The sequence below is a fragment of the Mirounga leonina genome, unplaced genomic scaffold, assembly GCF_011800145.1.
Source record: "Mirounga leonina isolate KUSES-001 unplaced genomic scaffold, KU_Mleo_1.0 Mir_154, whole genome shotgun sequence".
In the NCBI taxonomy this organism is placed as follows: domain Eukaryota; kingdom Metazoa; phylum Chordata; class Mammalia; order Carnivora; family Phocidae; genus Mirounga; species Mirounga leonina.
In genome coordinates, this window is record NW_023270389.1 from 63,055,564 (window position 1) to 63,074,951 (window position 19,388).

General features: G+C 39.5%; 1 protein-coding gene across 4 annotated transcripts in view; it reads left to right on the plus strand.

The window, feature by feature from the left end:
• The window catches only part of DESI2 (desumoylating isopeptidase 2), a 46,445-nt gene that overhangs the window by 17,526 nt on the left and 9,531 nt on the right, over positions 1-19,388 (plus strand). For 3 of the 4 annotated variants that reach the window (XM_035010969.1, XM_035010967.1, XM_035010968.1), the window contains exons 2-4: positions 13,181-13,253; positions 15,792-15,885; positions 17,945-18,086. In XM_035010969.1, the coding sequence (XP_034866860.1) occupies positions 13,181-13,253; positions 15,792-15,885; positions 17,945-18,086 (309 nt within the window). The remainder of the gene's footprint in view (positions 1-13,180; positions 13,254-15,791; positions 15,886-17,944; positions 18,087-19,388) is intronic. The other variant, XM_035010970.1, reaches the window with a different exon arrangement.

Here is a 19,388-nt window from a genome sequence, read left to right on the forward strand (position 1 = left end):
ATCTTTGGGCCAACCTTAAAATTTATCATCAAAACTGGGACTTGAGAATAAAAGAGTGAACAAATGTGAACTGGGACTGTCCTAGGCAACTGGGAATTACCCTACGGAACTTTAGTGCACGTGTATGTTACATTGTTTCAAAAAGAATAAACTTGACAGAACATGTACAAAACTTGAAACACTACTGACTAAAAAAATACTGGCAAATCTCTTCTAATCGGGAGAGATTACTTCCAGAGATGGTGGCTTAATACCCAGCGTTATCAACAATTTATAGATAATGGTATAATGAAAATGTTTTTGTAATATACAGGGTTTTTTCCCCTAAGACCTAGAAAGTGAGTGATGTGCTTATTTTAGATACTATTCTCTGGTAATGAAAAGATTGGACATTTTCTTAGAAATAGTAATGGAATAGGATCTCTATGTGGTATGCCATCTTTCTTACAGCATAACGCAAATTAACAGATAGCCCCCGATGTGTTTGGTTTCATCTGGAAAAGATACTAGACTATCTCCGCTCATTCATTGCGTTTTCATTGACTCTGCTTTACGATTAGCCTTATGCTAAGGCTCTATAGATGGCATTTTAATATGATTTACTATGAAATAGCATTTGCTGTAGGATTATCTGGGACTCGACCCAGTGGTATCAAAAAGACCTCCTGAGCTAGTTCAACAGTGTGAATAGTGAGGACAGTTTTCCATGAGTCCGTACTCTAGTAATTACCCCACAGTCTCCACTACTCACAGTTTATTTTTAATTTTTAACTCCATAATTGAAATGCCCTCTCTTTTCCCTAAGCACCTTTTCATGGGAAGTAAGTAAAACACTTGCTTTAATCCGCATGAACACTGGTTCTAGGATTTTTAGGGGAAACAGTCACACTTTATATTGAGATCATTTTAAGGAAGTCAGGCCCAGGACCTAAGTGGTTATATTAAATGTTTTAAGTTCCAGACCAGAGAGATCACATTTATTGTCATTGCTGCTTTCAAACAGGAAACATAAAATTTTATTAAGTTGATAAGGCAAATCACTGACTGAAATGAAGTTTAATGAAAGTTCTCTATCAGAAATAATGTAACATTTTAATATATGACTATAATATGCCACAGTGAAGTCACTTCTGTAAACAGTGCTTTAAAGTAATAAATGGGGGGCGTGGCTCAGTCGTTAAGCGTCTGCCTTCTGCTCAGGTCTTGATCCCAGGGTCCTGGGATCGAGCCCCGCATCGGGCTCCCTGCACCGCGGGAAGCCTGCTTCTCCCTCTCCCACTCCCCCTGCTTGTGTTCTCTCTCTCGCTGTGTCTCTCTGTCAAATAAATAAATAAAATCTTAAAAAATAATAATAATAAATGGAAATACCAAGGTCAGTCTTTTGCATTAAGGCAAGATCAAGTTCAAAAGTAACTAGTTTATTTATGCATTTGTTGCCTTCCCACATATTTTAAATTGATAATTTTTCTATGAAGTGTTTCCTTTTACCTTATATTAATACTTAAAGTGCTTTGAAAAGCCTTGTAAACTTGAGCGGCAGGGGTTGGTGTCAGAAGAGGTAGGCGTGGGTTAGTGGTCTGTCCCTGGCCCTCGTCTGTTTACTTAGGAAGTGAGGGCCTTAAGTTCCCAGTGCCAAAGTGAGCTCTTCAGCTTCGTGCTCTTGTTTGAGTATCTAAACGTCCTGTGAAACCACAGCCTCACTTACAGAGACCTTTTACTCAAATGGTGCTTCTCAAGAATATAAATAATTGCTTGCAGGAGTCTTAAAGTAGAATCCAATTAATTCTGCCATTGTTTGCCATTCAGTTTAATGAGTCACTGCTCTTGATAATTTGACATCAACTCCCAAAGATTCTTGAAAATTGTGAGAATTAACAGAGAGCTAGAACTAATCTGCTTATTTACATGTGCATTCCCACTATGTAAAACAAGAGTATTAGGGAAGGATCATGTGGTCAGTATGTGTATGTGTTTGCTACCAACAACACTTAGGCTTACCACGGGCCGGACAGTCTTCTAAGTCTATACACATAGTCAGTTAGTTCTTACACTCATCCCCTGGGGTAGATGCTGTGTCTCATCCCCATTTTATAAAGAAGGACAGAAAAGAGAGCATCTTTCCCCAGGTCATGCAACTGGCAAATAGCAAGGCCAGAATTTGAATCAAGGCATTCTGGCTCCAGGATCTAAATTGGAATCAAACACTTTTTGAGACTGATTGGGTACCTTAAACAGGTTATGTGTATGTATAGGAAGAAACCAAGGCAAGAGCTCCAGTCTCCTGACACTCAGCCCACTGTCTTTTCCACTGTAGTTCAGATGCTTCAACTCGTGTGAGCTGTCATAACTTGGACCAACCTTTTTTTATCGGAGCCATGATCTCTGAAGGAAAGTTGAATATAACAGAAGCCACGACCTTGCGATCTAACCCAGAACGGAGGAACACGGTGGGCCTTCCTTTTAGACGCTGAGGGAAAGAGAGCCTTCGAGTCAGCGGACAAATGATATCCTCAGTGTAGATGATTTAGTGGGTGGTTGCTGTGGCGACGTTGTGGTGACTCTGCTTTCGTGTGGTGGTTTGAGAGAGACGATCTTGTGGTAGCGCCTGGCAGGCTTATTGTTTTCCTTTGGTACGTTAGGAAGGGCTTGAGAAGAATCGAACAGTAAATTAACTTTCAAATGCAGACATCTGATTTCTCATGGACTGAGGGACTGTCTTTCTCAGCACTGGGTAGACTGGGATATCTAGGCACCTTTAGGGGACCTGCCCCTGAGGTTCTGTGTCCTTTCTCTGTCACACAGCCTGGCCTCTGATGGCAGGCCCCCGTGTCATGCCATAGAAATCTGGGAGCCACGGTTCTCGAACAGCCCCGAGTGTTAGCCGTCCTCTTACACTTGCACCAAGCTCTAGGAATAGAAGCGGGCTTCTCCAGGTCCAGCGAAAGGCTTTGGGATAAGACCGCTCTGCATTATCCATTTTTCCCAAGTATGTCAATGTAGACTTTGGCATCTGCTACTATTTAGACAACAAAATCAGTGAAAGACGTATCCAGCCACAATTCACAGAAGTCTCGCTAACATCCGATTGTATCTAATTCCGCAGCTTGTTCTGTTTGTTTGTTTTCCATGCATGCGTGTTCTTGGCTGGGATTTCATGTTGCATATTTATATTTTTTCTTTTAGAAGATGTCAGTGTTTTATGGTGTTCTGCAAAAGCAGGAATTTCCACATAGGTTTGAGAAGCTCTGTGGAGCTTCGTAGGGAGATTTTCACCACAGAGACGCCATTCTATGTGAAATGTGCCGACGGTAGTAAATACTTTTTTAAAGTAAAGACAAAGGATGGAAACCACGTTGGAGAAGCACTGAGAAACACAACCAGTACTTTCAAAAATCTTGAGAGGATAGCTGTTAAATCACTGTGAGGGAAGTTTGACAACTGAAATATTCAGTAAAAGGCTCCGTTGCCACATAGGTTTTTGTTTTTTTGTTTTTTTGTTTACAGTTACCTTACTGAATCCCCACTTAAAACAGGCACCATCTGTATTGTCTGCAAAGCCTGGGGCAGGACTTTGAGGCCGAAGGACTCACCAAGGCCCGCTGACCTTGAACTAAACGCCTGGCTTCCACCAGCCACTTGGCCAGTTTTTGAAGATCGAGCCTTTTAGGCATGTGCTCTAATAATAGAGCACGGAAGCCCAGACAGGAGCAGAAACGCTTGGAGGGCATCTCTCTCCACGACAGCTTCTCCCCGGAAGGCTTTACCGGCTTTTCTTCCGAATTCATTCAGAAAAAAAATCACACCAAAGGAAAAAACATCGAATCTACTTCATAACGTAAATTCTAAAAATTTTGGCAGCAACGTGCTGCTGTTGATATGTTCATTCTGGTAGCTGACCAGAATACATCTATTTGGAGTTGGTTTTTTTCTGTTCTCAATGTGTTATTTGTGTATAGCCTGGTTTCTACATGTTTTTGAAGGCAGCTGTCTGGAATTAGGAATGAAGTCTGTAATTTGAGAAGTAACCTATTTAAAGGTTTTTGACTGGAGATAAGAGTTCAGGAACTAATTGGACCATCTTCTGTGTTATTAGAAAATGTTTTCGGGTCGCTAGTATATTTTTAACTGTTTTTTGGGGGGTTTTTTGGTCAAAAGTCCCACATTTATTATCTGTATATTTTCTTTCACTCATAGAAGAGTTTATATTAGACCATTTATTAGATTAAGAACAGGGAAATGGAAACTTTTTTCTTCATGAATTTCTTGGTTTTCATTTTGCTAACAGAGGGAAAACTTTCCTGTAATGACATATTTCCTTTTTTTTCAAAGGAGCTAAGTATGTATTGTATTTAAAGGAAAATTTATCCCTGGGGGGCACATGTTATTTATAGAACAGTTTGTGTTTAAGTTTGCCAACTATAAAATGATAGGCTCTTCTGCCATTTGCATCAAGTTAGTACATCCTTTATTCCTACCATTTTTAAAACGGGTTTTTAATTCACATACCATACAGTTCACCCTTTGTGTACAATTCAGTGGACTTTAGTGTATTCACTGAGTTCTACAACTGTCATCACGGACCATATTAGAAATTTGTCTTCACCCTAAAAAGAAACCCCATCCCATTAGCAATCACTTCCATTTCCCTGCAAACCTACCAGTTGTAGGTAACCACTAATATACTATTTTTTAAATTTACCTATTCTAGGTATTTCATGTAAACGAAATCATACAGTAGGTGGTCTTTTCTGGCCTAGCATAATGTTTTCAAGGGCCATTCATGCCATTGCATGCATCAGTACTCCATTCCTTTTTATTGAGAAATAATATCACATTGTATAGATAGACCAGACCCTGTTCATTCATCAGTTGGTGGACATTTATATTGTCCCCATTTGTTGGCTATTAGAAGTAATACTGCTAGGAATGTTTTATTGTTTTCAGATGCAGAGTTCTATTCTTTTGTTAAATATATCCCTAAATACTTTTTTGATGTAACTGTAGATGGAATTTTCTTAATTTCATCTCTGTATTGTTAATTGCTAATAAGAGATGCAGTTGTTGTTTGTGTATTCATCTTGTACCCTGTAATCTTGCTGAACTTGTCTAATAGTTCTTTAGCGGACTTACCATTTTCTATATGCAAGAATACATCATCTGCAGATAGAGATAATTTTACTTCTTCTTTTCCAATCTGGGTGTCTTTTATTTCTTTTTCTTCTCTAATTGCCCTGGCTGGAAATTCCAGTACAGTATCTTGGAAGTGGCAAGTGCAGACATCGTTGTTTTGTTCCTGATCCGAAAGGGAAAGAAGGCCTTATGTCTTTCACCATTAAGTATGACATTAGCTGTGGGTTTTCATAGGTGCCTTTTATCAGACTGGGGAAGTTCCCTTATATTCCTAGTTTGTTGAGTGTTTTTATCAGGAAAGAGTGCTGGATTTTATCAAGTGCTTATCTGCATCTAATGAGATGATCATGTGGATCTTGTCCTTTATTCTGTTAGTATGGTATATTATATTAATTGATTTTTTAATATTAAACCCATCTTCCATTCCTGGAATAGATCTCACTTGTTTATGGTGTATAGTCAGTCCTTTTTATATGTTGCTGGATTCAATTTGCTAGTATTTTGTTGAGGATTTTTGAGTAGTTTTCTGTAGCTTTCTTGTGATGTTTTTCTGGTTTTGGTGTCAAGTTAATTCTGGCCTTATAGAATGAATTGGGAAATATTCCCTTGAGTAGTTTGTGAAGAATTGGTACTGATTATTGTTTAAATATTTGGTGGAGGGGCGCCTGGGTGGCTCAGTCAGTTAAGCATCCGACTCTTAATTCCAGCTCAAGTCATGATCTCAGGGTTGTGGGATCTAGCCCCGCGTTGGGCTCTGCACTTGGTGGGGAGTCTGCTTTTCTCTCTCTCTCCCCCTCCCTCCCGATCCCTCCCTCTTCTACCCCCTCCCCCTCTGCCTCTCCTCCCACTCACGCACGGGCTCTCTCTCTCTCCTTCTAAAATAAATAATATTTTAAAAATAAGTAAATGTTTGGTGGAATTCACCAAAACCATCTGGTCATAGTCTTTTATTTGTGGGTAGTTTAAATTACCAATCTATTCTCTCTTCTTTCATTCTCATTTATTATAGATCAATTCAGATTTTTTTATTTCTTCTTGAGTCAGTTCTGGTAGTTTGTGTCTTTTCAGGAATTTGTTCATTCCATCTGTTATCAGTTTATTGGTATATGATTGTTCATAGCATTCCTTATAATCCTTTAATTTCTGTAAGGTCCGTAAAGCTGTGTCTTCATAGATTTCTAACTAGTAAATAGTTACCCTAATCTCACAAAGAAGTTAACTCTAAATTTGGGGGCTTTCTAGGGATGGAATATACAAAGAAACATGAAAATAAAAGAACTATTGAGTCCCTCATTGTTACTGCTAACAGTGAGTAAGTAGCACCACCATCAATTCCTGCCTGGCACAGAATATTAAGACAGAGACTTTGGGGGGGCGGGGAATGATGTTAGGAGGGGGGCTTCTGCTGCTTAATACGACCCAAAGGAATATCTCTGGGTTAAGACAGCCTTTTTTTTAGCAACTTCTAGGCTTCCTAAAACCTTGAACAAAAACACCTGACCAGATTGTCCAACTTTGCGTCCAAGAGGGGAGGTGGATGCTGACACTTGCAAAGCTGTCAAGCATTCGTTTTTCACTGTAGTGCGTCAGCACTTCATGAGAAATCTTGTATCGATCAGGTCTCATAGTGAATTCCAAAGGACCAGCCAAATTTTTGGATAGTACTTTTCTCTCTCATTTTTAAGTTTCTCTAATTTTAAAGATTTTCCAACTCAAAAAATGTGTCACAACATACCCTTTTCTTTTTTAGAATGTGAAGTCTTGAATACAGGGAAGTTTAAGACTCTAAAGTAGTAGAGTACATACCCGGGCAACTTAAAGGAGTTCTAAGCATGGGAGAGATTATTTTCATTTGTGGAAGAGCAGAAAATAAAAGATTTCTGAGTTCAAGACCCCCACTCTGAAGTGCATTCCCGTAGTCACCCTGGCCAAAAATCATTTTTAGTTTCATGAAAACCTTTCTGTCTCTTAATAAAACATTTAGATTCCCATTATAGAAATTTATTATAAAAGCACTTTTGGAAAACTATTTAGTGTTCAACTAAAAGATAAATTGTTAAAGTTAAATGATATTAGACATTAAATGGAGATAAATGCTCAGTTTTCTAAGAGTTTAAAACCTTTTGATTATTGCAGACAAGCCATTTTGGATATATGTCTTTTTGGAAAATATTCTATATTTTGGAAGAGAAGCTCACACTATAAAAAGAGAAAAGGTCACCTTTAAAGTAGAGCTGTCTGCATCCAGAACAAAAGCCTGTCGGTGCTGTTGTTAAGGAAGTCAGCAGTATACAGACCAAATTATTGGTTGCAAACAGTATAAACAAGGGAATTTTTCAAATGGAAAAGGCAGTTTAAGTCGAAGAGAAGTTGGCTGCCAAGGAAACCACTGACTGGAAAAGACTAGCAAAATTTTTATGCAGACTAGCATGATCACCTTGTGGTATTTTCTACTCTCTTCCTCTGAAAAGGGAGAGAAAATAGGAGGATAGCAAGAAACATGGAAAAGCATCCTCTTCTGTTGTAAGGAGGCGAGGACTAGATCATTCTCTTCGGTGCCCCCTAACTTTTTATTTTCAAAATGTTTATGACTTAAAAAAAAAAAAAAAAAACTTGAAAGAAGAGTACAATCTGTATACTCTTCACTTAGATTCACCAGTTTTTAACAGTATTTGCTTTCTCATACCCTCTCCTACGCGTACATATTCACATTCACACCCATACAGAAAATAAGTCACAAACGTTATAGCATTTCATCTCTAAATACTTCAACATGTTATTTCCTGATAAGACATTCTCTGCCTAACCACAGTACTGTTATCACACCCAAGAAATTTTCCATTGATTAATATTTCCCCTAATAATGTCTTAGGGAGAGGGGGATTTAATCTAAGATACAGTGTTCCTTCATTGCATTTAATTGTCATAATTTTTTCATCTTCTTTAAAGAATAGCCACTCTTCTTTTGACTTTTATGTCACTATTTCTTAAAAGACCAGGTTGCTTTTCTTACAAAAAGCCCCACAGTCCAGACTTACTGATTTTTTTTCTTATGGTTATATTCTGTTAAACACATCTGACAAGAAAACTAACAAAGGAAATGTTGTGGCCTATTTTATCACATCGGGAGGCGCATAACATCAGTTTGTCCAGCTATCAATGATACTCTGTTTAATCACCCACACAGGTGATATTCACAATATTTTTTTTCATATTTTCAAAGGTATCTTTTTCCTTATAATTTAGAGAAATGTGGGGTTCAATACTTTGAGACCATGTGAACATGAACATGGTTCTCCTTTTTCTCTAAGATCAGGAACAAAACCAGGATGCCCACTCTCACCACTTTTACTCAACATCATTTTGGGATTCCTGGTCGTAGTGATTAGGCAAGAAGAAGAAATAAAAGGCATACAGATTGGAGACGAAGAAGCAAAACTGTCACTATTTGTGGATGATATGATACCATATATGGAAAACTCCACCAAGTAACTGTTAGAATTCAGTCCAGTTGCAGGATACAAAATTAATATATAAAAATCAGTTGTGTTTCTATACACTAATAAAGTATCAGGAAGAAAAATCAAGAAAACATCCCATTTACAATTGCATCAAAAAGAATAAAATACCCAGGCATAAATTTCACCAAGGAGGTGAAAGACCTATACACTGAATGCTATAATGCATTCGTGAAAAAAATTAGAGAAATAGAAAGCAAGATTTTGTCCTCAAGGACTGAAAGAAATAATAACATTAAGATGTCCCTACTACACAAAGCAATCTACAGATTCAGTGCAATCCATATTAAAATTCCAATGACACTGTCCACAGAACTAGAAATAATTCTAAAATTTGTATGAAACCACAAAGACCCTGAATAGCCAAACCAATCTTGAGAAAGAAGAACAAAGCCAGAGATATCACTCTCCCTGATTTCAAACTATACTACAAAGCTATAGTAATCAAACAGTATGGTCCTGGCATAACAACAGACACATACATCATTAGAACAGAATAGAGCCCACAGAAATAAATCCATATCTTTTTGGTCAATTGATTTACAACAGAGGAGGCAAGATTAGAGATCGGGAAAGGACAGTCTCTTTAACAAATGGTATTGGGAAAACTGGACAGCTACATGCAAAAGAATGAAACACTATTTTATACCATATACAAAATCAACCCAAAATGGATTAAAGGCTTGAATGTAAGACCTAAAATTACGAAACTCCTCAAAACATAGGAGGTGATAAGCTCCTTGATAACTGGTCTTAGCAGTGGTTTTTTGGATCTGACGCCAAAGGCAAGGGCAACAGAAGCGAAAATAGACAAGTGGAACTGCATCAAACTAAAAAGCTTCTGCACAGTAAAGGAAACTATCAACAACATGAAAAGGCAACCTACTGAATGGGAGAAAATATATGTAAAGAACTAACACAACTCAGTAGCAAAAAACAATATGATTTAAAAATGGGCAGATGATTTGAATAGATGTTTTTCCAGAGAAGACATACAGGTACATGAAAAGATGCTCAGTATCACTGATCATCGGGGAAAGGCAAATCAAAACTACTATGAGATATCACCTTACACCTGTCGAATGGCTGTTACCAAAAGGCAAATAACAGGATGTGGAGAAAAGGGAGCCCTCTTGCACCATTGGTAGGAATGTAAATTAGTGCCGCCACCATGGAAAACAGTATGTAGATTCCTCAATAAATTAAAAAGAGAACAACCTTGTAAGCCAGAAATTCCACTACTGGTTATCTATCAAAGGAAAATGAAAACACTAATCCAAAAAGTTGTATGCATTCCTGTGTTCATTGCAGATTTATTGACAATAACTGAGATAATGGAAGCAACCTAACTGTCCATCTGTGGATGAATGGCTAAAGAAAATTTGATTGATTGATTTATAGATAACTCAGGCATAGGAGTAGTAGTATGTAAGTACTACTCAGCCATGAAAAAGAATGAAGTCTTACTGTTTGCAGTAACATGGACGGACCTCGAGTGTAATATGATAAATGAAATAAGGCAGACAGAAAGACAAGATACTGCATGACCTCACTTATGTGTGAAATCTAAAAAAAAAAACAAAACCCAGACTCATAGATACAGAGAATAGAGTGGTGGTTGCCAGAGGGGAGGGTGGTTGGCAGTAGGAAGGCAGAATGGGTGAAGAGAATAGAAGAAGAAGTACATACTTCCAAGTTATAAAATAAATAAGTCATTGGGATATATTGTACTGTGCGGGAAATATGGTGAGTAGCATAGAATTAACATTGTAAGGTGATAGATGGGAACTAGACTTATTATGGTGACCATTTCACAATGTATGTGAATATCAAATCACTGTATTCTATACCTGGAACTAATATAACATTGTATGTCAATTACACCTCAATAAATACAAATTTTATTCAGATTTTTCAGGTAAAAGTGAAAGTTTCCCTTTCTACTGTTCCACTCCCTCCCCTGCTATATCTGCGCCCCTTTCCCAAACTGTTAACAGTTCGACCTGTAGCCTTCAAACTTTCTTTTGCTGTAGTTGATGGCAGTTTTGTTGTATTTTTCCATATTTAGCACCAAATATACACAAAGGGCATATTTATTTCTTTATTTTGCAAATATGCAAACGTATCGTACTTGGTGTTTTACCTTATATGTCTTAGGTATCTTTTTATGTCCATATGTATCGAGTTATACATAGCTACTCTTTTAGTAGTTGGATGATAGTTCATAATACAGATTTACCATAATTTATTTAACCATTCCATTACTGATATTTGTGTTGTTTCTAGGTTTTCAGTATTATAGACAACTGCAATTAATATCCCAGAATATGTCTTTGCATATGTTTATGAATTTCTGTAGAATAGATTCCCAAGAGGTATAATGGTTAATTAACTGTTATTGATTCACACTTCAGTGGGAGCTTCCTCATACCCTTACCAACACCAGCAATATTTAGCAATATTTTTTATATTTGCCAATCTGATGGATTAAAAAAAGACTGGTAGCTTACTGTTTTCATTAGTATTTTTCTGTTTACTAATGAAAATGTTAGTTCATGTTTGTTAACCACTAATTTCTTCTATGATTGCTCACTTGTCTATGGGGGTTATTTTTTTTTTAAGATTTTTATTCATTTGAGAGAGAGACAGAGATAGCAAGAGAGAGCACACAAGTGGGGAGGAGAGGGAGAAGCAGGCTCCCCAGTGAGCAGGGAGCCCAAAGTGGGGCTCGATCCCAGGACCCTGGGATCATGACCTGAGCCAAAGGCAGATGCTTAACCCACTGAGCCACCCAGGCATCCCTATGGGGGTTATTTTAATGGAGCTTTTGTATAAGGTATCCCTTGCTGTCTGAATTTTTGCTACCTAAACTGTGGAATTAAGTAGATTGGATAAAGTCTTGAGAAATCCCTTTTTGTATGTACCCTCACTGCGGCATCCAAAATCAAATCAATTCAGATAAAAACATTCCTAACTTGCCATCCAAATTCAGGCTGTCCAAAATCAGGAACCAAATGGAGTCTGGTAGAGAGCAAGATGTATTGTCATACTAATCTTTTCTTCCCTGTGTCTTGTTTATCTTTTGATGTTGTTCATGTGGTTTTACACAATAAAAAATTGGAAGTGTTTGTTGAGTATCTGTGGTTTTCCTGTAGAAATTCTAGGTTTTGCTTTACTTAGGTCATCTTTTCCCATCTAAGAAATTTTTTTTTTTTGGTCTATTTTATTTTCTTCTCTATGATGATTCTTAGACACATCAGAATTTTTAGATACATGAGATATATTTTTATGCATGAGTTTTGTCACCACATTTTTAATAGTTTATCCTTTATCTTTAATCATAAACACCACCTTTATCATACACCAGATTCTTACACATGCAAGGATCTGTTCTAAAGCAGTACCATCCTGTGAATGAGTATATTAATATCTAGATGAGAAAGTTCCTTGTTCTTTTTCAAATATTTCTTGTTTATTATTGCTTAATTTTTCTTCCAGGTACATTTTAGGACAAAATAAATTGACATTTACCATTTATGCTTCCTCCAGCAATATATGCGAGCATGCACTTCCCGATGTCTGGAAGAAACTGGCTAGGGGTCTGGAACTAAGGCTATAAGACTTGAATAAACCCAGAAAAATTAAAGAGAAATTATCTATCCTCTAACCTAGAAGAAACTTAATGGGTTTGTAACACTGTTAAGTGTTGCCTAAGTGTTTGTTTAATGAGCTGTTGACTCATTTACTACTTTCTTCTAGGTAAACCCTCTCCAGTCCACCTTGCACCCCTCCATAGTCACCCCCAGATAGTCACATCATGATGCTGGTATACCCTCTTCGCCCTTCCAGACATTTCTCCCCATTCCCCTCCACTCCACCACACTCCCCACATTTTCTATCTGGGGAAATCTCATTTGTTCCTAAAAACCCAATTCAGATACTACCTTTTCTGGGAATGTTAACTGCATGTCAATGGTAAGAAGATTGTGGTAGCCTCTGTGCCTCGTATGATTTGTTCCTGTATTATCGTCATCAAACTTTGAGCTGAATTAGGACATACATGCCATCTATATGTCTTTTCCAAACGTTTTTGAAAAAGAGTACAATATCCCAGTCCTCGGGGAGCTCACCAGAGAGTGAAAGGGAAGGCTTAAGGTGGAGGAAAAATAGATATAAAAGCATACATTATATGTGATTTTTTTTTTTAAGTCACAGGAGAGCTTTTAGATCCATTTTTTCCCCCAACCTGCCCAGGTTTAGCTTTTATGGCTTGTGCCCAAGGCTTTACAACTTGAGGCAGTCATTTTGACCCAGGAGGGCATTCCACCTGGGACGTCCTACAAGAACAGGTGCAGAGATAGGACCAAATGAGCCACTATTGTTGAGTTTGGGGCCAGAAGGAAAAATACTACAAGATGGAGTTTGAAAGGCCTGAATATTCTGTGATGAAGGATGTGGGGGCAGTAGTCTCCTATCATGTGGAGTTAAATGCTAAACGGACAGACACTCTGAATCTCTTCTTTTTTTCCTAGTACTGGATGAATGAATACACCTCATCCATCGGAATTGGCGTTTTTCATTCGGGAATTGAAGTATATGGCAGAGGTACGTGTACACACAGTCTAAATAGACTTTCTGAAGATTGTTTTCTTTCAAAGGACTTGCAATTCATATCCATAGTCCTTCCTCTCTTTTCAGCTGCTTCCATCCTTTATTGCAGAAAGTAGGAGAAACATCTTTCCCATATTTGTTTACACCATCTTGGGAAAATGCCTGGAGTTGAATGTGTTTGGGGAGAAAGTACTGTAGTACATGACCGTACATTCATGTAGTTATCTTTTATTCCAAATACAGGGTCTTAAAAAATACTTGCCTTTTGGGATTGTTTTACCATGACAGTTTTGTGCTAACAGATATTGGAGATCCTAAGAAACATTGCACGTTGAAAACCAGTCATTATGGTTGGAGATGAGTTGGTGCTAGAGTGTCAAACTTGAAATGCCAATTTCCTGAGGGAATTTCAGTATTAAATTTTTTTTATAGACTTGCAAGTGTGTCATTACAAAGTTTAAAAATACCACTGAGCAAATCCCGCCCTTGATTACATCTGACTTTTTGCTCAGGAGTGATGGCCTTTGTCATTAACTCAGCCCTTTTATTCTTCGTGGCCCTTTATTATAAATATGACAGGAGCCACTCAAACCAAGCAGCTTTGTTTTCAGCAGCTTTTTCCATGGTTCTAATTCCCACCGTGGGTGCAGGATAATTTCCTCCAGATCAAACTGTAAGCAGTAATGGTCTGCATAACACAGACCACATTGCCAGTTCCAGCAGGGTTGTAGGAACGTATTATTTTGCATCATAAACTCACCCTGTAGCAGAAATGTCTTTTATTTGCCTCAGGCAGTCTTTGTACAAGACCTCTAAGAACATGTGATTGCAGTCTACCCAGAGTAACCTGTGGAGGCTACAGACCAGCTTTCGCGAATACAAGGAGAAGGCTCATTTCCTGTGTGTCAGGGTGGCGTTTATACTGTCCCCTCCTGACGTTCCACATTAGCTGCTTCTGGCTGCAGCGTAGCATAGAAAACGTTCGCTATAAAGATCCGCCACATAAGCACCGTCTTAGTGGAAAGGTTACATCTACCAAATAACCCCCCAAAGCAAGGAGGCTCCTGCCGAAAGGGTTTAGTGGTCAGAGTGTTGCTGCGGGTGGTATCATCGTCTGTGGATTTGCTCCCTTGTTTGATTCGGCTTTTGCCAAAGTTGTGTGTGTTCCTTTTTAACTGAATTTCTGTGGTGTGTTACAGTCTTTTAAGTGCCATGCAGTTCTGAGCCACATGATCATGCTGCTGTGACATAGAGAAGGACATGGAGGCATGTGGCAGTTTCTCCATGTTGCAAACGAAGAAGCCCAAGCTCAGCTCTGCTGACAGTCCTACTACTAATTAATTGAACGAGGACTTGAACCCAAGTGTTCTTACCTACTAGCCCAGTATTCTTTCACCTGTCTAATCATTGCTCCCCTCCATAAATTGATTTAGGAATAATTAGAAACATGGTCTGAACATGTCCACAGAAGCTTAACCAAGCTAAGGTCAATATCTTGCAGAAAGTGAATGACACTTCTTGAATAAATGAATAAATGGCTCGACAACTTTTCTTGCTGGAATTGAGGAAGTAAAAAATGAAAACATTATCTTTCCATATCTAACCTGACTATCTACAATGTTTTATAAAATCCTATCATTAAGATAATTTTTACTGTTTCACAATTGAATGCCAGACACTTTATTTCTTATCCACGTCCTTGCTTTTTCTCTGGAAGGTCTGGATCAAAAGTAAACTTGGTATCTGCCTTATTCTTTGACCTTTCATGATTATATTTAATAAATTTTAAGCAATGAGATTAATTTAAACATTTGTAATTTTGAAAATAAGTCCACCACAATTTGCCACTTCAGTATCTCCTCTCAGGAATTTTAGTTCCTTCCTTATCTGAGAGCATCTCTGCTTCTGTTCTGGATGAGAGTTGAGATCTCGTGAGCCTGTAGCACAAGTCGTCCTCTCCTGGCTCAGAGATTTGCTGTGGAGAGTGTGTGTGAGTAGGTGTATGTGTTAATTTGGCAGCTTAATTTTTCTTGAATGAGGGGAATGGAATTCAGTTTTTCAGGCTTGCTAATGTTTCACTCTTATTCAAAGATAAACCAAGAGTCTTCAACCCAGGAGCCGTGCAAAATCATTGTTATTAGTTTTTCCAGTGAAGTGTAAGTTTAACATTTGACCACTTTAATTTAGAAAAAGACAAAACACAGCACGGACCACCCACTTAGTTTGGCACGATCGCTAGGCAGAGAGACCTCATTCACCTGTGAGTGTTGGTCTCTCTGCTCTCGCCAGCATACACGAAATAAATGGACAAGTCAGGATCACCTTTGAGTGTCTTTCATTATTGGTTTCAGGCCTTTTGTATCAACTGTTGTGTACAAGTAACAGCTGAATGAGATGTTTGTGAAAGCATTGATAATCTAGAAAATACTTAGATGGTATCATTATTATCCTCATCATTTATTAAAACTAATTCAGCATTCTGGTTAAGTTTTGTGTGATAAATACTAAAAATCATGAGTTTTCTCTTTTCAGAATTTGCTTATGGTGGCCATCCTTACCCCTTTTCTGGAATATTTGAAATTTCCCCAGGAAATGCTTCTGAACTAGGAGAAACATTTAAATTTAAGTAAGTAGGGAGGACAATTTTTATTACACTGTCTTAGGTGCCAAAGCTTGTTTTCAGGCATACAGAATTCATCCTGTAGATGAAAATCTAGGAAGTTAAAATGTTTCTTTAACGTTTTAGTTGCTGACACTTTCTTTAAAATTGAATCTATCTGAAGTTTGTATAAAGATGGGAATCAGCCAGATGAAGTGCCTGAAATAACTAGTCTGTTACTTTTATTCAGGACCCATGTAAGTTACCTTGTGTACTTTGAAAATATTCTTACCTTGGTGTAACTTGGGTTCTGCTTTAGAAGACTTTTGTATTTGTATGTAGTAATGCATCCCCTGGACGTCCCACATGGCGGGGGACGGAAGATGGTTTTCTTGTGGCCTCCCCAAGACTGTTATAAATGTCTTCATTTTTCGGGTGGTAGCTACCCTGGTGGTAAGCAGAGCATACAGGGCTGTTGACTCTGCATACACCTGAAATTAATGTGACATTGGGTGTCCACTCAAAGTTAAAAATTTTTTAAATAAAATACATGAAGAGAAAAAAAAAATGGTCGGGAGGATTTCTTTTCTTTTTTTTTTTTTTTTTTTTTTTGAGAGAGAGTGCGAGTAGGGCAGGGAGGGGCAGAGGGAGAGAGAGAATCCCAAGCAGGCTCCTCACTCAGTGTGGAGCCCGACACGGGGCTCGATCTCACGACCTGAGCCAAAATCAAGAGTCGGGACACTTAACCAACTGAGCCGCCCAGGTGCCCCATTCGGTAGGATTTTATTTTTTTAATCTTTTCATTTTCCCAATGAAAGGGACACTGTTTATACATTTGAAATAACTGAAGAGTTAGTTAGCTGAGAAACTGTTATTAAGGTATGTGTATCACATGTTTTGATACACCAAAATACTCTGGAGCCTTATGTGTAGTCAGCAGCACTGAGAATTTGCTTAACAATCAGATTTCTATTTCTTAATTAAGGTTTGTATTTGAAGAGAGATTTAGAACCTAAGGTTCAAGGAGTTTTAAAGAAACTTTTGGGCCTATGATTGTTTACTTGCCAAGTAAAAAGTAGTAAAATGAGGTTCTAACCTGAAAATTCAGGATAGGACTACACAGTTTTGGGGTTTTTTGAAGATTTTATTTATTTATTTGACAGAGAGAGAGAGCACAAGCAGGGGGAGTGGCAGGCAGAGGGAGAAGCAGACTCCCCAGTGAGCAGGGAGCCTGATGCGGGACTCGATCCCAGGACCCTGAGATCATGACCTGAGCCGAAGGCAGACACTTAACCGACTAAGCCACCCAGGGGCCCAGGGGCTACACATTTTTATCACTACTAAGTTCATGGTTTTCTTGGCCTATCACTGATTTGCTATAATGCCATCCTGAGTCTGTTCCTTAGGTTTCCCTTTTAATAGGACTACTAGATAAAAGGGTTTTCTAAGTATTTTCAGTTTTCTTGGATGCCTAACTTGTATCTGACTAAAATTCTGCTTTCTATTGGATAATGTCTATTGCATTTCCAGGGTAGTAGTTGGGGGTCAGGTGGAGGGTGTTTATTTTTTAATTGGGGGGTTTGTTGGTTGGTTAGTTTTATAATCCTGTAAAAAAAAAAAATTAGCTGTTTGGTAGTTCATCTCATGGTGGCACAGAAATAGATGACATAAAAGACTGTTTTTGGATGAGACTGTGGCCAGCTCTTTGGTGGCCAGTATAATGAGCAGGAGTATTTGCAGCACCAGTCTGGTTCTCTAATAACCTGACTGCTTACCCAGTGCTTGTAAAAATAATGTATTGTTGCATTTTTAATATACGACACACTGTTTCATAAAGAAAATGACCAGGTTTGCATTTGTATGATTCAGAAGTAACGTACCTAGGAGTTTATTGTAGAAAAGTAGAAACTCAACAGAACTTTTAGAAGTATCTCATGTACCTTTTAGTCATATTGCATTAACTCGGCTTTGTTACGCCAGTCAGAATATTCCTGGAAATAAGCAAGTCTTTGAACATGCTCTTTAGAAATACTTAAAACTCACACAGTCGTGTTTGTTTCTTTCCTCTTTCTTTCTGTTCTTCAAGAGAAGCTGTAGTTTTAGGGAGCACAGACTTCCTGGAGGATGACATCGAGAAGATCGTGGAGGAGCTGGGGAAGGAGTACAAGGGCAACGCCTACCACCTGATGCACAAGAACTGCAATCACTTCTCCTCGGCCCTGTCGGAGGTGAGTCCGTTTTCTCCTCGGCCCTTCAGGCGGAGAACACCCGGAGCGTCATCACTGGCCGCTCTTGTCAGCCGCTTTCCCAACCCCTCGCGTCGGGGAGCATGCGGTGCTCTGTGTCCGGTATGAATGAGCGTGGGTTCCCACCGTGACATCGATCACCACGTGGCCGTGGGTGGAGTGCGCACAGATAATCATCTCCTCCGGTTCCAGTTTGTCTTATTACAGCATGGAACTTGCTGCCTCTCAGCCACCAGATTCTTCTTTCTCTGTTTTAGTTGCCAGTGTGAATTTTTTTCCTGGCTCTTAAAATTATTAAGTCGTTCCTTTCACTGCTCTGGAAATTTCATTCTGCCAACTCACACACAGGCACTTACTTGCCTTCCCTGTTCTTGACTCCCAAGCAGGAGACCAGGGCTAGATCAGAATCGGAGGGCCTGAACACAGAAAATGGAGGGAAGAAATCACAAGATTAGGAAATAAGGTCGAGAGAATTAACTAGCACTCGGCGGCTGGAGGCAGGGGCGGCGTCGGGCCCAGAGGACCTGGACAGCAGGCAGGACAGACGGAGCCGCCACCTCGGTGGCCTGTCCGCCTCGGTGGCCTGTGCACAAGTGCCTGACTCACTGGCCCTCTCCCCGGCCCTTGTGGCTTCCAGAGCACGACTCTTGGACCGGCCCGCGGTGGGGGCACCACGCCTCTCGGATGTGTCCCACACCCGCAGCACGGAGGGCTCGTGATTCACATCGTCTGCACCCCACCGCAGCGCCCAGAGTCAGCATCTTGATGTTCATGTGAGCCCTGACGATTTGTCCGGCCGTGACTCCAGTCTTGTAGACGCGCTGATACCGTAGAGCTGACCTGCTTGCCTCTCAGGAACGAGAGAAGGTGGTTCAGGTCCTTCTGGACCGCACGTGTAGGGAATGCATCCAGGGATCCATAGGGATCCATAGAATGTTAAAATCGGCATAGATAGTAGCTGGCACCCAGTCCAGTCGCCTCGTTTGACAGACGAGGTGGCTGTCGCCCATCCCAGAGTATGTAGGGGCAGCCGGGCCACCATCCCTTGTGACAGGGGAAGCTACCTACACAGTTAGGAATGGTCGATCCAGCCCCAAAGACCCGGCGCACTGGATCCCCTGGCTGTTTCACCCAGGCTGCAGGCATGAGGGGGACGAAGTGTAGCCCAGGTGATACCTGAGGTCTGTCCTCTCCTCTAGGCAGGAAGAGAAAAGAAAAGCCCCCCAAGTTCCCAAAGTTGAGTTTTGGGGCAGCCAAAAATGCTAAACCTTTGTGTTGCTCTCT